A 22061-nucleotide genomic window follows, 5' to 3' on the forward strand; every position below is an offset into this window, starting at 1 on the left:
TTTCATGATAAAAATAAAAAATAAATATAAAATGTACAAAACTTCTTCTGATCATTATTTAAAATTTTGTGTTAAAAGTTAGCTCAAATATCTTAAAAAATTATTATCTTTTGTATTCCTTATCTAATTTTTAAATTTTAAATTTTTTAAAATTTATATCCTCCTTACCACCTTTTATGGTAAGTATTGAATAAAATGTAAATAAATTTTAATATCTTGAAAATATAAAATACATCTAAAATTTTCTATAAAAGATGGTAAGAGAATTTGTAGGAGGATAGAACGAAAGGATTTAAAATTATTCATAAAAAATTATATTGAATAATTATAAAATAGGAAATATAGAAATATTTTTAGCATTTTTTATAATTTAATATATCAGTTTGAACATTTTCTGTTTCTACAAATATGATTTTTTAGCATTTTATTCATTTTGCAACATCATAAAACATATTTATTATTCTTAGTCCTTAAAAACATCTTAAAGATTTTATTGAATTTAAGGATTATAAAAAAAAGGAATAATTCTAAAATGTTATTTTTTTAAAAATGTGAAACCCCTACAGTAAATCAAATTAATTGACACTTCTAATTCTAGTATTAAAAATAAGGTTAATTGTTAATCATGCAGCCTGAGCTAGTCACTCTGAATACTCTGCATACACACTGGGGAGAACGAAGAGTACAATCATTAAATTTATTTTCTGTGATTTCAGGGTAAGGAATAAAGGAAGATTAAGTACAGATCTCTGTTCTTAAAATGTGAAAATGGACTTTCTATTATAATCTTAACTTCTCTGAAACACAACTTTAAAAGCAATTATTGAGGGATTCAAAAAGCACGTCAACAAACATGCTCAAGTTTATTCTGCCTTGGAATTTTCGTTCAAGATACAGGGTAAAGCACAATTTTCTCGCAACAAATCGAAACTCCCTATCCTGATAATTAAAATAACAAAATTTAATATACAAACATTGAACTAATAGGTCGTTCTAGTGAAAAAAATTCATCGACCAAGAAAGGGTGAGATGCAGTATACCTAACGATTAGTTCACCACTTTCGATTTCAAATCCTCGGTTTATTATTTTTACAAATTGAATTTTCGGAAACCATACATTATTTTTACAAACCAAACCCAAACATGTGCATCAGTAGATTCCAATCCAAATCCCCACCACTTCATAAAAGACATGCCATATCATTGGCATGGGAGTTGATATAAAATTATAATATCAATTAAATAACAAACTGACGTTTTCATAAGAACACATCACATACCATTAAGGTAAATAGAAGTCATATTATCAATATAAGCACAACATGTGTGAAGTATAAGAAAAACAAAATGAACATCAGTTCAACACGACTAAATTTGCAAAGTTTTAAAAGATAGACTAACACATGAAAGATTTAGTCATAGGCTCGGACACTAGTGCCAGGTATATGCTGGAGCACCCTTGAAAACCATCTGGATTAACCTGCAAAACCAATTATTCAACTCAGCACACGAAAGGAATAACCGTCAGAGACTAGTGAATCTTTTAGGCAGTACCATGTAAAGACATGACTAGTAAAATGATTATAAACATGAATACACAAACTAGGTACAAATTAATCCTAAGGACCGGGTAATGAATGGCTCAGCATATAGTAGAACCCAGTCAGGACAATGTAAGCATTGCCAATGCAAAAATACTTTCATGTGAAATGGAGATGGAGCATAGATGACAAGAATATTAGCCAAGCTTGGTACAAAATAATCAAAAGATTAGCCAATGGTTATTAACACTCAAATGGTCATTCACCACCATTGATCTTATATATAGATTAAAACAAAAACACATCAGCGTGGCTAGTAGAAATCAAAATCAGCGGAAAAACATGAGTAGGTAGAAAGTATTTAGGCAAAGCACTCAAAAGAAAAATCCCCTAGCTCCTTTTCATTGCAAACTATAATTATGAAAACAGATACTATGAACAACCAAATAGAAAATATTTACTATTCAACAATAACAAAGAGCTGCATTTGCCTTAAACCATCATGTTCAAATGAAATAAGTAGTAAATATGCACCTTGAGGCAGAATAACCTTTTGACTGTGAGCATCTTCTTCATGAAGACTTTGGAGAACTACATACACAGACAGGTTCAACAAATACTACAAAGCAAAAGAATTTTCAATTTGTTTAAAATCTTGTGACATTAAAAAATAACACACCAGAATAAGGAAAGCTATTATAGAACACTGCCATTTAAGCTTAGATTTAAAATTAGCACAGCCAAACAATAGCAACTAAAACCACAAAATATATTTCAAAAAGCAACATAAAATTAGCAGTCAAACAATAGCAACATAAGAAGATATCAACACTTTCCAACTATGAAGAAACAGTCAGTCAATTTTTAAACCAGAAAAAAAATTCAATCAATGCGCTATATAGTTGAGAAAAGTGTATTAAAAGAGTATAAAAACATGGCAACCAGTGTCACCATTGAAAGCAGGTAAAACAGTTTAACAAGCAACATTATATTTTTCAGCAGATGAAATAATGAAACTAGATGTGCAAACTCATTGATGAGGACTGACCATCACTGCTTCTGGGTAGTGTTTCTCTGAGGTACATGTTTTTGTTCTTGCTTTTCTGGGTGTTAGTAGTAGAGAGGAGAGCTAAAAGACAAAAACCAGCAATGTTTAGGGAAATTCTTTTAAGCGCACTAAGTAAAAAATGTAAGAAAATATGCCAAATTTTCACCAGGTGTTGCCAGAAGCTTTGCAGGAATTTGTGGTGCCAGAGTCTGAATGATAGGAATACAAGTAAGAAAGTAACTCGTATCAGAAAGGAGCACCTTGGGGGCAGAGTATCTGAAAAAATATTAAAACTAGAAATTATAGATACGTCCTTCATATCTAAGAAAAAAAACAAGGGTGTAAACTAAAGCCTTATATAAAAATGCTGCAGAAAAAGGGAAATAGAATTAAACCTTGATTCACAATGAAACATTCTATGCAACACCATGGACACACAAGGAGGAGGAGGAGGAGCAGGTGCAACCAACTCCCATACTGGTGCAGGTATTTTGGCTCCCCTTTCCTGCACCAGTGGTAGGAAGCATTTCATTGATTGCTATTCAGAATCATCGTACACGCCTCCATCATCAGAGAAATCATCAAATGATCGCATATCCAGCTGGTACCGCAAGATCCCACCTATCCCACCAAAACCTCTGCAAAATTGTGAGCCTTCTTGTGATTTATTGGTGACAAACTCAAGAGTGCAACCGAAGCGTTTGTATTCATTTGCAAACCACTCCAGCAGAGACAACTTCTCCTGAACCTCAAAATCAGCATTGCTCTCAGGATCCCGAAAATTGCTTTGATCGGCATCCTGTTCCTTGTTTAAGTGCTTAATGACAACCTCACCAGTAGCACTATTTTTCAAGACATACCTATTCATATCCAGATTTTCCCACACAATAAGTGTCTCAACAGCTCCCATCTCTAAAGCCTTTAGAGTATCATCAACCCCAAAAACATACTTCCCAGTATCCTGGCTGATTTCCTCAAAGTATTTTCCAATCAATCGCTTCTCCTGGATAAACTTCACATTGGACAGAATTTCAGCAGAGAGTTCAATAGCCTGATTAAACCCATTCTCGCCTCCGTAGGAGACATCAACAACATTGAGTATTTTTGCCTGAAGTCGAGGATCAAACATATCTGACTGACTAAGTTCAGTCTTGAAATCAGCTGAACCAGCCAGTATTAATCCAGAAACATTGGGTTGGCTGGTAGCAGGATTGATATAGAACTGGGTAGCAAGCTCGGCCGTCTTCCGCACATAGTTATGACGCTTCTCCATGCGAAGACGGGCAAAACGCAGAGCAGATTGCCCTCCTCTTCCATGTTTCTTTGGGAGATCCACACTGAATTTATGAAGCACCTCTCTTGTATTACCACTCAATGTCCCAAACAAAGTACCGTTGCCATCCATGACAATAAATCCAAACTTGTCATCAGACTCAAGGAGCTCATTCAAAGCTTCAGTGTGAAACTTATTGTCACAAAGATAAAGGGATGCATTAATAGGTCTGAAAGGCTCAAAATCAATAGTCACCTTCTTTTCCTTCCCATCATCAGTCACAATTGTGCCAGTATACAGAACAAGACCATTTGGAGGAACCTTGTTATAGAGTTTAAGCCTCTGCTGAGCAGAAGTGATTGCACCAAGAACTGACTGTCGATTCACCCTGCTTTTGATGTTTGATGCAGTTCCAAACTCATCACCAAGCATCTTAGTGACACGAGATATTTGATCACGTGGAGGCATGATAAGGGAAATCATACTTGTCCCATTTCCTCTAGCAGCCTCAAGAGCTTTGATCAATTTCTTGATTTTCCACACCTCAATGTTCTTATCAGTCTCATGGCCATCAACCATCTTCAGACAATAATAGGCCAATAACCTTGAAAAAAAAACACAACAAATAAGCCACAATATAAAATAGTAGTTTTAAGAAAATAAAATCAAATTTAAATGGGTAACCCGTTGGACCGAATCAAACCGTTCATGAATAGGTTGGGTTTAAAAAAATTGTGAAAACCGAAACGAACAAAATTGATCAAATTTGATTTGATTTGATTGTGTTAGGTCCGGAAGAATTCAACGTAAAAAAACACAAGATTCCATTTGTTTCACATTAGCCGAAAGGTATTTATAGAATCATCATATCATATTAAGATTCAAACAGGCTTTTATAAACACTTTAACCTAGTCATAAACTAATATAAAACACACACGATTCTGAGATGCAGACATATTTAAATCATCATAATATAATAAAAATATTATTATTATAATAATAACTTTTTTTCTCACTCTGCTCCATGGTCACCTTCTCCTCCCTCATGTCAAGTTGCAAATAAAAAATTCACACCATAACACCCAAACAAAAAACGATTATATTAAAATTGAACAAACCACAAAAGCAGATGCGCAACAGCTCGTATGAATATTAATATATATACACACGTGCGTGCCTCTAAAGCATCACAAAACAGAGCACATCCAATTAGTAATCTGAGTCCATCACCATATAATAATAATAATCACAAAAACGATGAAGACTATAATAACACGAATACCAAAAGCGCGAAAACCCACAAGCGACCGAAACAATAAAAAAAAAAGCAAAAGGAAACAAAAAATATATAAATAAATGAACGGATCGGGTATTGAATGATGGAAAATTGCGCGATGATTCAATTTGGCGAACAAACGAACCTTTTGTGAGGCGGCGCAAGGGAGAGAAGCGTGCCCTATCTAAGAACTATGGAATGCTTGATTTGTTTGTTCTTTCTTCAGGGAGAGTGCGTGGGGATTCTAAAGCGCGGCGAGCAAACTGCGTGGGTTGCCATGTTCTGTTTGCTTTTTTTGATAGCGGTGAGAATGTGGAATTACATCTCAGTCCTTGCATCATTTTTTTCTCATGTGTGTTTGGAGCCGTCAAAATGGGTTCCGGTCTTTGGGCCAGCCCGGTCCATTGTGGACTAGAGGTGGATCGAGATTAATTTTTGTAAAAAAATATCGATGCAACGTCTATTTAGCCCGTGGGTTAGGTGGGTTCAATCCGTGGGTTGGTGGGTCAGTCCGTCAACCCATCAAATTTAAATAATATATTATTTTATTTTATTATTATAAATTTATAATTATTAAAAAATTAAATTTTTATTTTGTAACTAACCATCCAAGCTGTAATAGAACAATAGCAAAGCTCAATTGAATTAGCAATTGTTAATTTGTTAATGGTCAGCAAGGCAACTATGCAAAGCCTGCACCTTTCTTAATTTCTTAAAAATATAATTTTTTAATATTTTATTGGTATTTAATATTATTTAATATATATATATATATATATATATCAATAAATTTATCTTTTTCTAAATATTTAGTATCATATTAAATATAATTACATTAAAATTGAGTAAAAAAATTAATTATATTTTTAATTAAGCAGGTATTATCTTCAAACATATTTAAGCCTATTGAAAATTTCCATGATTTGCTCCTTATGTGTATAAATTAAAAAGAAAATAGTAAATATAAATTTATAATTATTTAAATTTAAATTCATTAAACTTTTGCATTATAAAATATTTATAAAATAAATTTTTTATTATTTTATAATTTATTATAATTAATTCATTATAAATGAAATTTGTAAGTATTATGAATATCTTTTAAAATTAAACATAACGATGATCAATCTTTTCATGGGGTTATCATCATAAAATACAATATATTAAATATTATGATTTATTAAAATAACTTATCATATATTTTCTTATAACCTGTATATTTTATATTTATTAATATTTAAATAAGTAAAAAGAGTAAAATATAAAATAATTAACTTAATTTTGAAATCATCAAAGATATAAGTATAGTTTTATAGCATATCATCACAATAATTGTTCTTAAAATAATCATAACAATAATGTGAGTAAATTTCACATTTATATAATTTTTCACTCACATAATCAATATGAAGTAATGGGTAAAAGCATAACAATAATTGTTCTTAAAATAATCATAACAATAATGTGTGTTGTTTTATTTATTAGACTTATTAATGATATTGTTTATTTTATTTTTTGTCTTTATAGATGAAATTAATGGTGATGCTGAAAAAGAAGAGGAAGTTGCTCTGGATTTCAGAGTCCATGACTCTAATGTTTAATTTCAATAGTTTAGAAGTTTATTTTTGATGATATTTAAATTTCAATTATCTTAATGTTGAATATTTATTTTGAAGACTTCAATCACTTTAATATTGAATGTTTGGATTTGATTTAGTTTGGTTTTTATATTGGATTTTATTTTAAGTTGTTTGGAATAATTTTATTTTTTTTTACAAAAAAAAAGGCAGAAAAGTGGGTCAACCCGCATAACCCACCAATCTGTGATGGGCCGGGCTGGGTTGACATTTTGTTAGCCCACACAAAAGTGGGCCGAGCTGGGCTAGCCCACTTTTAGCTTAATCCGTTGCGGGCCAACCCGCGTGGGCTGGGCTGGCCCATTTTGACAGCTCTAGTCGTGATCTATATATTTGGAAGGAATTTGAGAATTTCCTTATTGTTTTTTATTACAAAAATACGTATGTATGGCACCAAAACTTAACTTTTGTATGTATAGAAAGACTAAAGCTCATAATTTTTATAACAAGACTTAATACTTTAAATTGTGTCAGATGAAGCAAATGAATAATTGGTAATCAATAGTACTATAATAATGTTGTTTGGGTTAAGTTTTGACAGTTGTTTGGAGCACACAACATTTTTGTTGGGGCACCCAGCAATGTCGATGAAAGGGTGAAAATGTCCTTCACCCTTTAATATAAAAGTAGCACATACGAGTCACTGTACATTTCCGATACTTCCTCCCTCAAGAAGACTTCTTCTTATTTTTCCTCCACTTCTTTTTCTTCCAAAATCTGCCTCATTTTCTCCTCTTCGACGGCCTCTCCACGGTTGGTTGCTCTTCTTTGTTGTCTCCTCTTCACTTCCTCGTCTTGTTCTCCTGTCGAGGTTAGTGAATTTTCTTCCTTTTGTGATTCTTATTTTTTCTTGTTGGGTATTGTGTATTTCAAAGATGTTTTTGGTTTGCATTATTGCTGCTTGTTTTGTGTTATGTGTATTGTTGTGTGTATCTTCCGACCTGTCATGCTTCCTCTTTATCTGCTCCGTGCTTATTTTGTGAGAATGCCATACGGATTGCCCATCCGTATGATTTTTTTTAAACTGGTTTTTTCTTTTATTGAAATACTCATACGGATTGTCAATCCGTATGGTTTTTTTTTAAATGTTTTTCTTTTACTGAAATAGCCATACGAGTTGACAATTCATATGGTTTTTTTTAACCGTTTTAAATCATACAAATTGTCAATTCGTATGGTTTTTTTTAAACTGTTTTAAGCCATATGGATTGTCAATCTGTATTTTTTTAAAAAAAATGTTTTATTTTAAGGAAAACAGCCATATGGATTGGCAATTCGTATGATTTTTCTTTTTAAAAATATTTTATTTTAAGTAAAATAGCCATACGGATTGACAATTTGTATGACTTTTTTTTAAAAAAAAATGTTTTTACGCCATACGGATTGCCAATCCGTATGGCCTTATTTTTTAAAAAACATTTTCTTCATACGGATTGGTAATCCGTATGACTTTTTTTTAAAGGTTTTTTAATTTTTAAAATACTTTTTTATTAGAAAAAAAATAGGAAAAAATGAAGGATATTTATATTAATTTTATGAATGATTTATTTATTATTCAGTTTATCTCATAAATGTTTGTAGGATTACATTACAATTTAGATTAGATTAGATTAGTTTTTTAACACAAACATTAAATTAGAAATAGGAAAATGTTAGTAGGATTAGATTACAATTTACATTAGATTATATTAGTTTTTTTAACACAAACATTAGATTAGAAACAGGAAAAGTAAAACAAAAATAATAAAATATTCTTTTGTCAAATATATTTCAAAATGTCATGCTCTCGTGCGTCGTCATCACGTTGGACCAGCGTGAATGAGGAACTCGAACACCTTCTTGCGAATGTGCCCAGTAAGAATTAACATATAGTTACTTGAATGTTAATTTTGTTTTTTGCTTGAATGTTTGTTAATTGCTTGAATGTTAATCATGTAAAAATTAACAATTGAAGAGCATGGGAAATGAAAGGAATTGGCAAACATGATGCAAGATGTCGTGGCTCCACCAAAGGCTTTTTTTCAGACTGTTAGCGCCAGGGACCAGGTCATGTTCATTTTGATTTAATTAACATTTGATTTTTCTATTATTTCGTGTAACTAACCAATCTTATTTTGTGATATGACATGTAGATTTTCAGTGAAGTTGGTAAGGTATATGCTGTCAAGTGGAAGGACGTACTGAACAGTGTATGGCATTTGGTTGACAAAGACGAAAATTATCATAACGTTGTGTACAACCAAAATTTGGACCAACAAGCCATTGTAGCAGGGTGGACAGTACTATGCGATTTTTACCAGCTAACCGGAGATCATCTAGTATCCTTGCATCATTATGGTAAGGAGTGTATTTTTTCTTACTATATTCAATACCAGTTGTCTGCCTAGATCATTTCCAAGATAACACTCTTTTTATCATCAAGTGTCAAGTTTTGTGACCTTCAAGGTTTATCTCACTGAGCAAAAAGTTTCTTGTAGTAGTTTGATAAACAACTTCCTAATTTCATTTATTTATTTTTCAAGTTTTAAATTTCATTACATAAATTGCTGACATAACACTATTCTTAATATCAGGACGTTCCAAGCAACATGTATTATTTTCTTAAAGACAAATACTGAACTCATTTGCACTTGTAGAACATTGTTGAATGCCGGCTTGTGTTCAATCATTGGAGGAAGACACTTAAAATTGAAGCTGGATAGAAACATTTCTACGAAACCTTGTTCTTGAAAGCTGACATGGAAATCGTTTTTGAATTCATTGATCACACCCTTAATCGTGTGCTTTATTGGCTATGTTTATAAACATTTTAGGATTTTGAACATTTTAATTACTATGAACATTTTATTATTATGAACATTTTAATTACTTCTGAACAATTTATTTATATAATAGTTGTCTTATAATATTTGTTTTATCATGTGTTGATTCTAAATTTGTTGTAACTTATATATAATAGTTTTTTGTAATGTCTAATATTATCCCATTATTTTTGAAAAAAATTGGTCATGTTTTTGAAATAAATTATTTTTAATTAATGACTAAATTAAATTTTATCATTGCTAAATTTAACCAATTAGTAAATTAAAATTAATAACTAAATTTAAACAATAACTGAATTAAAATTAATCATTAAAATATTATGCGAATTCATTTGTTTTATCATTGCAAAATTTTTGTTATTTTTATTAAAAAAAATTTGTAATCCATATAAAAAAAGGTCGGTATAAAAAATAAGTTGACATACGTACGGATTGACAATCCATATGAACTATACGAATCAGCAATCCGTATGAATCATACAGATTAGCAATCCGTACTTATGCCAACTTTTTCTGGCACTCGTCTCATTTTTCGACAACGAAAATCGACCAAAAATCATCGTATACTTCCAAAAAATTCACGTACACCACCAAAGACTAAATACGCTTTCAAACTGTCCTTAACAGAAGCAGCTTACACTAAGTTACAAAAAATTTATGAAAAAAAAATTATGCTCCAGAAATAAAAAAATGTAACTGCTATTTGTAATCAAGGGTATTTTCGATATTTTGGTAAGTTGCTGGGTGCCCTAACAAAAATATTGGGTGCCCCAAGCAACTCCCTTAACTTTTATATGCATGTATAGACTAAAACTTATAATTTTTAGTAGAAAGACAAACTTAAAAAAATATGAGTGGAGCTTGATCACATTAGAAGGCTTATGCAACTCTCTCATATTTTTTGTAACGATAATATTTGTGCAGATGTCCTTGTTACTTTAGAGCAACTACAAGTAGTTGCATAAAAAGTTACTTTTAGCTTAAGCTAAGGAAATTATTTCTCCTATAGTTATTTTGATTTATTTTTTTGGGATCTTTAATTCCAAATAAAAATATATATATTTCTCGAAAGTGGATTCTCTCTGGTGAAAATAAAATCATATGCATTGCATATTATTATTTTTTAAGTAAAGTACATTCATATTTCTGTATTTTACGAGTATTTCGCACAATTTTTCAACATCTACAATTTTAATAAACACTACTTTTTTTCTGTAAAAAAAACTTTTATTGCTGTAAAAAAATAATTACTATTTTCGTGAACAAAAAGGCTCTACTTTGGAACTCGGGCGAGTGAACTCACCCGAGCCAACTCAACAGAACTCGTCTCTCACAGTCTCACTCACCAATTATACACGAATCGAAGAAAAAAAAAAGTACACCATCGCCTCCTGCTAAAGACAGATCTCAGATTCTGTACGCTAACATAGAGAGTTAGAGTGAGAAAGAGAGAGATGGCAACGACGACGTCGTCTTCAAGCGAGGAAGCACCGAACACTAAGAAGAACAAGAAGGAGCGTTTAGGTTGGATAGAATGGTTAAGAGGTTGGTTCTATTTGGTCTACGAAATGCTCTTTCAGCGCATCATGGCGAGCCACTTGCACAACCCTATGCCTCTCCCTCCTGTAAACGACCTCACTTGCATTGTCACCGGCTCCACCAGCGGCATTGGCCTCGAAATTGCTAGGTTCCCTTTATTACTCTCTTCCCTTCAATTTTATGATGATGGGGTTTTTGTTTTTTGAGCATAAACATTTGAGCTTTGGAACTTGGGGTGGGTGTTTGTTGCGTGATTATTGATAAAGGAGCGGTTTTGGGAAGTGGGTGTCTGTGATTATTGATAAAGGAGGGACCTTTCTGTTGGTTTTGTAAATGGGTAATAAATGAAGTAGGCCATGACCATTTTGGTTACTGTGTATGTTGTGTTGCCCTCATTTGCAAGGCTAGGTAGGCCCACTTTGGACTAGCTTATAGTTTTATAGGAGGTTTTCAATTGAATCTTTAAGAGCATCTCCAATGCTGGTTGTTATAAGGTTCTTAAGTCTGAGAACCAGTTGTTACGTAAAAATCATCATTGGAGGAGGCTGACATGAATTCCAATTGTAAGAACGGGTTCTTATACAAGGCAGCTATCTGATCCTATGATTAAATGAAGTTTAATTAATCCTTTGGTCCCCTGCGCCAACTTTTTGTTTTAGTCCCGATACCTAAAAACTCTTCATTTTAGTCCTATATGAGCATTTTTTCTTTTTATGTTTTAGTCTTTATGCTTCCATTTTGTGGCAGGTTTATACTGCTAGAAAACTAACGACAAGGAGGCTGACATTTCAGTATAGAAAGTTCTTAAATGATTGCCCCATATGATTAAAAAGTCGTTTCCCGACATAGTAGTATGTGAGACTCATTTTAAGTTCTTAAATGATTGCACCATCGGAGTAGGAAGTTGTTAAAGTTCTTAAATCTGATAGTATCCTCTAAAAGTGAGTTAAGAACCTTCACTTTAAATGTGTCGTTGGAGATGCTCTTACCAAATAGGGGAAAAGAAACTCTTGCGTGTTTTTAGAGAAGTTATAGACAAAACTTTATTGATTTTAATTTACGTGAGAAGTTTGATTTATTTTAATTCATTTTTTTTTTCTATTAGTACTTGTTAAGAAGTTTATCCAAACTGCCTCTTTGGTAAAGTCATGTGGGTTTGGCTATATTTTTGGTTTAAATTCTAGATTAGACACTATGAAGTGCAAACGTTTATGTTTTGAAAAAAAAGGGGAGCTGATGCAGTTTTTTGGTTGTTCTTCACATCATGCAGGCAATTGGCTCAGTCAGGGGCCCATGTTGTTATGGCTGTGAGGAACACTAAGGCAGCTCAGGAGTTGATCCAGAAGTGGCAGGTTGATTCTGAAGGATTGAGTATTCCTCTCAATGTTGAGGTAACTTGTATGGCCATGACTCGTTATTGTCCGAGGAACATTAAACTGGCACTTTTCGAGCATGCTATGTTAAATCATATATGATGATTATGATCCATGGAACTTTTTTTGCATTGGAATATGTGTTTGGATTAACTTATTTTGTTATGTAGAAAGTTATTTGCATGATGCTCAAAGGAGGTATTTTAGTTGAATAGTTGTTTTAAATGCTAAATAAGCTTAATTCAAAATTATGTTTTGGGATTTCTTCTGGTCATTGACATTTCATTTTGGCTTATCAAGGTGATGCAAGTTGATCTTCTCTCATTGGATTCTGTCACAAGGTTTGCTGAAGCATGGAATGCACGCTCAGCACCCTTGCATGTTCTCATCAATAATGCTGGGATTTTTTCTATTGGAGGTTGGTATTTCTGATCAAACAATTTTTTTGCTGAATTTTGGCCTTTCTGTCTATACCCTTTAATGGGTTGAGTACTTTCCAGTAATTTTTGGGATGATCTGTTGAAATAGACTTATCTTTTTCTCTCATCTTTTATTGTGACAAAATTATCAGAATTAACAAATAACAATAATAACTCCTGGATTAGTTCTCATTGGTGACAAATGTTACTAACCCACTCTGTTTTTGTTCTTACTCAGAGCCACAAAAGTTTTCCAAAGATGGTTATGAACAGCACTTGCAAGTGAATCATCTTGCTCCTGCCTTGCTTTCGATACTTCTTTTGCCATCCCTTATTAGGGGTTCTCCTAGTCGCATTGTTAATGTGAATTCCATAGTAAGTTCCTTTCTATTTCAACTCTATCACATGTCGTAGCCCATGGGATGTGACCTGACACATCAAAGTCAAAGTTTATTCTCATGTATTTTTCATATTATGCCTTTGATTTATGTACTATACTAATATTTATGAAAACTTTTTTTTTTAGCTTGATGCATGTTTGATTGATTCAACATTTATTACTTGTTGGTTTTTTATGCCTGAGTCTTATTAAAATATAGTCAATAATCTTTTGGTTTTTGTCATAAAGAATTTGGAACATTTGACTGTTGTTATACATTGCTATCTAAGGCTATTCAGTTTGTAATTTTCTGATTCATGAGCAATGATGAGGATTAATGCTTTATAGAATTCAAATTTAATAGCAAATTACATGTTATGAAAGGTTAAGTTAGTTTGGAAGACATTTTCTTTCTTCTGTTTAGGTGCATTTCTTGTCATCCCGAGTCCTGGTAGGCTTGTTTTCCCTCACTGTTTGCTGGTAAATTTTGTTTTACGGTAAAAAAAAATGACAGTTGTAACAATATGTACTGTCCTTTAATGCTTCGAGTTACTTTGTTTTCTCTTACTTTTTCAGTAATTAATGTTATAATGTCATAAGTTAAAATTCTTCTTTGTGGTATATTATCAACTTTTGTTTGACACTATAATTAGCAAGAGACAAACACCATTGTTGTACTCTTGCTAAAACGTTTTGTGCTATGTAATGCATAACTATAAGCTTTGTTTAGTTGCAAAAATACAATGATGTTTCTGTGATTTCCCATTTTATATATATATATATATATATATATAAATACATATGTTCTTGACATTCGTATATAAAATGAGTCATTTACTTTGAACAAATGAAAAGAGATCAGAGCATGAAGCTAGGTGATAAAATTGTTGATAGGGCATAAAAAAAAAGTTACTGAAAAAAATAAGCATTTATAATTTTCTGAAAATATTGAACAATGGATCCAAGTGGGATTTACATCTTTGACAAGATTTTGTGATTCATCTTAATTTACTTCATTCAGATAAGCACAGTGAAATTTACATTGAATTGTGGAGTTCCTTTGACCATGTAAGAAACAAGCATTTTTCTAATTAATGGCTCTCTCTTTCTCTTTGTGTGTGTGCGTGTTTTTTTTTTTGTTAAGAAAGCTGCAAGGAGTTTGTTTTACTTGTTTTTGGTTATACTAGGTTTATACAATCTTTTTTTATATATAAAAAAATCTTTAAGAAAAAGAAAAGAAAAATCAGATGCTCCATTAATCAGTGTATTCCAAGGATTTAAAAGTTGAATGCTTAATAAAAAGGGAGTATGTCAAATAAGAAATTAGTGCAGAAACAAAGGCTGTAGATTGATGTTTGGCAGGTATTTAATGTTCTCTATAATATTATTATTTTTCTGTTTAACTTTTCTACGATTTTTAAACTGTTGAATGTTGATTGCTTTTCTGTTGTTCTCATGGTAAAGTAGTTTATCCTATAAAATAAATAATATATTTTATAGTGATAAACTACTACTATTAAATTTTTTATGTTTTAATCTTTCACACTCTGACCATAAGAAAATCTTAAGAGTGGAAACCTTTTATTTTCCCCTTTTCTGTAGATGCATCATGTTGGCTTTGTAGACACCGAAGATATGAATGTCACATCTGGAAAAAGGAAATTTTCTAGTTTGGTAGGGTACTCAAGCAGCAAGTTAGCAGAGGTACATAGTACACTTCATTTAAATGTTTTTTGGCAATATGTTGGCTTGCAGTTTACAAATAAGTTTTTCATCTAACAAAATTACTGGTGCAATTTTATGTAGTTATTTATTTTTTCTGCTTTATCATATACACTTAGCTTTATTAGTTGCACACAATTTAACTGATAGGATCTTGATTCTTGCATATTAAATTTCAAAGAATTAAAACAAAATAACTATGCCATTAAATAATTTTAGACACATGCACACACAAATAGTGTTTAAAAAGGCATAGTATATAATGTACACTAATTTTAGGATACTGGAGACAAAACGGATATGGATTGAGAAGGAATTTTTAACATTGATATTTTTTAATAAGAAATTTTGTGACATTGACATGCATAACACAAACTAATATATCAAGGGACTAGACGTATATATTGCATTGTTGTCAGTTGTCACTTAGGAGGAACTACCCTCGCCCCCTAAAGAAAAGAAATTACCTGATCCACTTAGATTAGATACTCTGTATGCTGCATGATTGTATGGAATGGTGCATTGGCAGCAGATGTTGTGGCAATCTGATGATTAAGAAAAGTGAATTATGAATGTCATTACACTGCTGACCTCTACATGTTGAGTGTTGATATCTTTATAGTTATCTTGCTTTTTTATGTATTTTTATTTTTATTAATATATTTTCAACTATTTCTTTATACTCTTTCTATCATGAACCATTTATTTTTACATTAAATTATACGATAATATTACTAACTAATTAACTGATAGTATTTTACATTATATCAATTCAAAATATAATTATGTGCACTATTGTGTTAATCTCTCTCACACACATATTGCAGCACTGAGAAAACACATGCATTTAGAATTGAGGACTTAGGTATTTTCCTTTTATTCACAAAATAATTGCTTATCTTCACTAGCCAAACCACATGCAGCTAAATTGCATACTAAAAGATAATTTTTCAGCATTTTGGTTGATTTGTTACCTTGGTATAATTGCATCTTGTTTGTTGTTTAGTTTTTAATAGCCTAAATCCATTTTTTCCCTGAATTCTTCATTTTGTGTTGGTTCTTAAAGTCTGTTAATATGTTGACTTCTAAATTTTATTGTTCCTGGTCAATGATTCAAAATCACACGAAGATGATTTGCTTGGTCTACCTTCCATCTTGAAGTTTTGAATGAAACAGGACTTGGCATTTTCTGTTGCAGATTATGTTTAGTAGTATTCTTAATAAACGACTCCCTGCGGAATCTGGCATCAGTGTATTGTGTGTATCACCTGGAATTGTCCAGACCAATGTGGTAAGTCTTTTGAAAAAATTGAGCATCTGTTATGGAACATGTACAATTGCAATCTTAATTAAATGTTCAATATCTATTTTGATTTTATAAATCTTTGTCAAACTGAACATGACTTCTGCCGAGTAAGTAATAACCAAGTAGGATCTAATTGTTCTTTTGCAATAGGGAAACAAAAAAACCTTCACAAATTATCTTTTGGTTGAGAAGATTTGCCCTGTAATTTGCTCATGCCCTTTGCCAGTATTTGTGTGTCAATCTTGTTGAGAAAACAATATAGATGGAGGGGGGAGGATTGTATTAGTTGGGGAACTTTTTTACACTCTTAAGTAATGCAGCATAACCAGAAAAAAAGTTCAAAGAGTACTAGGAAAATGACTACAGAAGTTACTGAGTTTGAAGGTCCTGCCACCTCCCACTCCAAATCTTTCCCTTGACATTATATCCCTCCATTTCTTTCCCTTCCTTCCCTTTAAAGTTCCCCATTTACAACCTGCTGCATGGACATATATGGTTACAATTAGAATTCTGTGCTCTCTCCACTCTACCCATTTGATTGGAAATTTGGAATGCACATATATCCTATTTCCCCTTTCCACTGTTAAAGTACACCCTTTTACAATTAGGTTATGTTCGGAAAAATTAGTAATAAGCTAATGCTAAATTTTAATTGAAAGTTAGTTTATTTTATTAAAAGTGTTTGATATAATTAATTGTTAAACTAGCTAATGAATGTAAAATGATGTAAGAGGGCGAGCCCTGGCGTCGCACCTTGATGACCGGTTCGTCATGGGTTTGATTCTTTTGAATCCAGAAACAGCCTCTTTGCATATGCAAGAGTAAGGCTGTGCACAATGACCTTCCTCCATATCTTCGTATAGCGAGTAGCTTCATGGTTCCGAGGTATGTTAGTTTTGGTCAAAGAAGCCTATAAGTTAGTCAAATCAGTTATAGGCTTGCTAAAATGACTTGTCAAACACATTCTTGGCCCTTTAGGAACTAACCAAAAATAATTTCATCCTGTTTGGATAATTTCAGAGCTATATTTTATGGTCATAATTTTTTGCTGGTGCGGCAATTCCGCAATTATGATTTGTGGATTAAAATAGCTTAGTGCAAATCTCTGGAGTAGAGGTGTAACAAAACGGCCCTGAGGTTAATTTGGGCTCAAAGTTTAAATTCTAAACCATATATTTTATTGGGCGGTTCAGCCTAGCCTGGCCCATTTTACCACTACTGTAGAGTGAGACTTGGTAATTTCTTTGTTGCATAATGGCATGCATCCAGTCATTGATTCCTTGGTTTTGCTGCATTATTTCATAATCTTTCTGTTTTGCTTATACTTTCAACTTAATCTTATTTCAGGCAAGAGATCTTCCGAAACTTGTTCAAGCTGCGTATCATTTGATCCCTTACTTCATCTTTAGTGCTCAAGAAGGTCTGTTTATTCAATATTTTCTAACTAAAGCTATGAGTACTTAACAATGTTGAGCTTTTAAGACATTATCAATTACCATAACTGTTGCCTGTGTAATATTTGAGAAGTGATTGGATTTGGAACCTGTTCTGAGAAATGTGAGGAAATCATATGCTCTCTTTCTATTTTTTGTGCTTCATTTTCAGGTCTAACATTTAGGTATTCTTGAAATTATTTCTTATCCTCTGGTAAAACATGGACTTTTGTTTTGGCAATCCAGTACTAAAGCATGATCCAATGTTATAATCAACTGGCCAACCATCCTAGTTGATGGAATGTTTTGCAAAAGTAAAACATGTTCAGGACTGACTGTGAATACATATCACTTGTGCTGCATTACAGGTGCAAGGAGTGCTCTCTTTGCTGCCACTGATCCTCAAGTTCCGGAGTATTGTGATATGTTGAAAGCAGATGAGTGGCCTGTTTGTGCCTTTATTTCTCAAGATTGTCGTCCAGCAAATCCATCGGAAGAAGCGCACAACGTTCAAACATCGTATGAAGTGTGGGAGAAGACATTAGAGATGATTGGCCTTCCCTCAGATGCTGTGGAGAGGCTTTTAGATGGGGAAGAAGTTAAAAGCCATTATAGACAAGAACAGTAATCTAATATACAATATCTCCCTAAATCTGTAAGGGCACGTCCATTATTTATAGCTAGCAATGAGCATTTTGATTCTGAATATGTAGGAGAAGAACCCTTTTATATTTTTTTAACATGATATGTACATCCATTTTGATCATATTTGTGCACTCAAATGCCACTTGCTCCTCCTAATGGGAGAATTTAGCCAGCTATAAACAGGTGTTTTGACCTTAAATGTCACCATAGGAGTAAGAACTAAATTAGTCAGCACTATGTTGTGATAGTTGTTTTGACTTTTGACCCATGCCATTGGTGACCCTCCTAAATAAGTGGGTTCCAACAATAGTGTTGCTTTCAATTTTGGAATGTTACCATGTTATAATGCAATTCTTACATTCTCGAGTTGTCACCTTGTTTGCTTTCAACTTGATTTGTGCTCCATAAAAGGAAAATGATTAAGTGGGACATAAAACATCTCCATTCCATGATTGTAAATTAAGTTTTACCAAATTATAAATAAATTAAGCAGTGGTTTGATTATATCCCAGATCCGGTGTTTGTGCCATGATGCTAGGATTAAAGGAAGAACTATTTGATGATCATGGGCTTGGTTTGATCTGATGACTTAACTACCACTTTAATTTATAACAGCTGGGTAAAGTTGGGGAAAAGTGTGCGTGGTTAGTTGAAATATAACTACCATTTTCCTCTTTCAATTTTTAAATATAAAATGATGTTTTATTAGACTATATTCTTAAAAGACAGTTAATTTGATTGTCCTACTTAAAGGTCTGACTATAGTCAAATTAGGTTGGTACGAGTTTAAAAAAAATTCTCAATCCAATACAATTTGATCCAACTAGCTGTTTGCTTTCTTTTTTTGAAATCTTCAGTGAGTGAACTTTGCATGCTGAATAAATTGTGTCAATTATAGTAAGGATGTAAGATAAAGAATATTGTCAAGAACAAATATCAGATACTAGGAAATCAATAATTTTCCCAATATTTGAAAATGAAATTCTGAATTTGGTATTCTAAATTGAACATGATCTTATTCTAATATTTTACCTTTTATAAATAAAAAAAAACTTATAAGATGTTTGTGCAAGTAGCTAAGAAGTTGCAGTAATGTGAAGCTTCTGCCCATTTTCACAGTGATCATCTACTCCACATATGAACCATGCTCTGCCTTCCTTTAAAACCACCGAGTCATTGCCACTAGTGAACCTCTGTGTATACGAGTCCTTTATGCAATTCTCATAAGCAGTGGAATCAACTTGCAACACACTATGCAGGCTTCTTTCGTAGTTGAACACTAATAACAAAAGTATCGACATGTTTATATAGTTTGTTCAATATAATAGATCATGTTGCTAGTGAAAACTTTCAACGGATATGTAATGAAATATGAAGACATGCACCATTTTGGGATAAATGTTTGCATTCCGTTTTACAAAAAATAATTTTATATTGATTCTTCAAATTTGATTTTACTTTGTGTGAAGTGATTTATGCTAGATAATTTTAAACATGTAATTAACAAAAATAGGTAGATAGTTAGATTTCATTCAAAGATATGAAATAAAATTATGAGTTTTTTAAAATTACTATAAAGGGTTTTTCTAAAAATAAGAATAGTGATTTGAATACATTAAATGAATAAAATGATAAACCTTGCGATAAAAAAAGTGTTAACTCTTGGGACTTTATAAACAACATCAAAATTTCAAGTTTCAAAGTAATCATAACCGTACACCGTGTAAAAAAAAGAAAATCATACGCAATCATATGTTAAATTCAAATACAATAAATCATAATGTTCACCGTTAAAAACTACATATTGACTTTTGACATTTTTATAAATGTCAAAATTTCGGTTTTGAAAGTAAGAGCATATTGACTTTTGAGACATTTGAAAGTTGTCAGGTAATCGTAAACTCTCATTTATCAAGTTCAAATACAATAAATAGTAATCCTCCCAATAAAAACATGTGTTGACTTTGGGGACTTTCATAAACGTCAAAATTTCAAGTTTAAAAGTAGTCAAGTAACGATACACCATTATTTATCAAATTTGAATAAAATAAATGACCATACTCATGATACAAGAATGTATTGACTTTTGAAACTCTTATAAACAACGTCAAAATTTTCAGTTTTAAAAGTAACCTGGTAATAGTAAATTATTATTTATAAAGTTCAAAATAATGCTCATAATAAAAGAGCATATTGACTTTTGGGACTTTTATAAATAATATAAAAAAATTTAAGTTTGAAAAATGATCAGATAACTAAATTAACTAAGTTACTATGAGAGTTTATCTCAGTTGATTGGGGAAGATATGTAAGTACTGTAGTTTTTGATGTTCAATTCTTATCAATAAAAAAATATGTAAGTTTGAATTCAATAAATAATAATTTGAATGTTCACGAGCATATTGACTTTTAAGACTTTTGTAGCTAACCTCATAATTTTAAGTTTCAAAGTAATTAGATAACCTTAAACTCTTGTATTAAATTTGAATACAATAAATGATAATAATTTGATTGGTCATAATAAAAGAGGGTGTTGACTTTTGGAACTTTTATAAATAAATCAAAATTAATCTTCGTGAAAGTTTATTCCTATTGGATGAAACGATGGCCTAAACTTGTGAGATATGTCAAATAACTTATTATTCGTAAAATGTTTTGAAAGCCTTAAAGGTTTGACAAAGTATGTAACAATTTTTTTTTACTAAAAATCACGATAAAGTTTGTAGTACTTTTTTCACTTTGGATTCCTTTAAATATGCACTAAAAAATCTGAAGTGACTTGTTATTCAATAAAATGATGAATTGTGTTTAACACCCAGAAGCATGTTTGACACTACTTTCAAAGACATAAACAAGTCTCCTGGTGTTTTTGGATGCATAACCAAACATATTGTTTCTATCAATCAGAGATTGTTAACAATAAAATCTTTTCAGTATACTCTACATTAACTAAAATTCATGAAATCATGTGAGTTCAACTTTTTATTTTCTAAGTCTCACATTAATTTTACCAATAAAAAAGAATATTAATGCTGATATTTCTTACTATGAATGTGAAACTCTAACCTTACCTAGAACATCACCAACATGAAACTCTTTTCCATCACGCCAGTTGCTGAAATCCAAGACGTCATCCCAACCATAACTGTCACCAACAATGTAGGTTTCTCCCTTTGCATAGAGAAAAATGAAGGGGTTCGTGAGGCAAAGGTAGAACATGATTAAACAGGAACATTGATAAGCTTGAAGACCCATTTTCCTCTCCTTTTCTTACTTTCAATCTAAAGAGACTGCAATATGGCTAGCAGCAATAGAATAAGAAATGTTTCCAAGAGCAAAATTGACAAAACATAGGAGCCTCACAACATTTCTGATGTCACAAAATTAGGTAGTCATGTCTATCGTGTTAACGACTCGATAATTAGCATAATTTATTGGAGAAATTAATTTTTTACATAAAGTTTCAACAATTTTTTGTACAATAAAGGGTGATGGAAAAGAAGAGAGATGCCTTAGAAAAATGATGGATGTGACAAAAAAAAAGATAAATAAAAAATAGTATATATAATACTATCATTTTTTTTTGTGCAAGATATCTTAATTTATAGTTTCATAAGCATTGTATGAGACCTATCCAGTATCCACTT

At 31.8% G+C, this 22061-nt stretch overlaps 3 protein-coding genes across 6 annotated transcripts; 1 reads left to right on the forward strand and 2 right to left on the reverse strand.

Moving 5' to 3' along the window:
* Positions 1-1180: 1180 nt before the first annotated feature.
* Positions 1181-5420, reverse strand: LOC114368705 (eukaryotic peptide chain release factor subunit 1-3-like). 4 transcript variants are annotated; one of them, XM_028325937.1, is made up of 6 exons: positions 5285-5420; positions 2985-4466; positions 2756-2865; positions 2590-2670; positions 2076-2132; positions 1181-1480 (listed from the first exon to the last, which is right to left on the reverse strand). In XM_028325937.1, the coding sequence occupies exon 2, from the start codon at positions 4439-4441 to the stop codon at positions 3128-3130; it is 1314 nt and encodes a 437-aa protein (XP_028181738.1). In that variant the 5' UTR covers positions 4442-4466; positions 5285-5420; the 3' UTR covers positions 1181-1480; positions 2076-2132; positions 2590-2670; positions 2756-2865; positions 2985-3127. The 4 variants fall into 4 exon arrangements, with proteins under 4 accessions (XP_028181738.1, XP_028181736.1, XP_028181737.1 ...); XM_028325935.1 differs by having other exon boundaries at positions 2076-2160; XM_028325936.1 differs by having other exon boundaries at positions 2076-2160; positions 2985-4441; positions 5285-5417.
* Positions 5421-10915: 5495 nt separating this feature from the next.
* On the forward strand, positions 10916-18785 carry LOC114425503 (dehydrogenase/reductase SDR family member FEY-like). Its single transcript, XM_028392445.1, has 8 exons — positions 10916-11285; positions 12408-12528; positions 12811-12928; positions 13168-13304; positions 14911-15012; positions 16229-16321; positions 17684-17756; positions 18138-18785. The coding sequence occupies exons 1-8, from the start codon at positions 11053-11055 to the stop codon at positions 18395-18397; spliced, it is 1137 nt and encodes a 378-aa protein (XP_028248246.1). The 5' UTR covers positions 10916-11052; the 3' UTR covers positions 18398-18785.
* Positions 18786-19485: 700 nt separating this feature from the next.
* Positions 19486-21669, reverse strand: LOC114368452 (mavicyanin). Its single transcript, XM_028325718.1, has 2 exons — positions 21486-21669; positions 19486-19693 (listed from the first exon to the last, which is right to left on the reverse strand). Exons 1-2 carry the CDS (start codon positions 21667-21669, stop codon positions 19491-19493), a joined length of 387 nt encoding a protein of 128 aa, XP_028181519.1. The 3' UTR covers positions 19486-19490.
* Between the last annotated feature and the right edge of the window lie 392 nt (positions 21670-22061).

This window comes from Glycine soja, chromosome 9, assembly GCF_004193775.1.
Source record: "Glycine soja cultivar W05 chromosome 9, ASM419377v2, whole genome shotgun sequence".
Taxonomy (NCBI): domain Eukaryota; kingdom Viridiplantae; phylum Streptophyta; class Magnoliopsida; order Fabales; family Fabaceae; genus Glycine; species Glycine soja.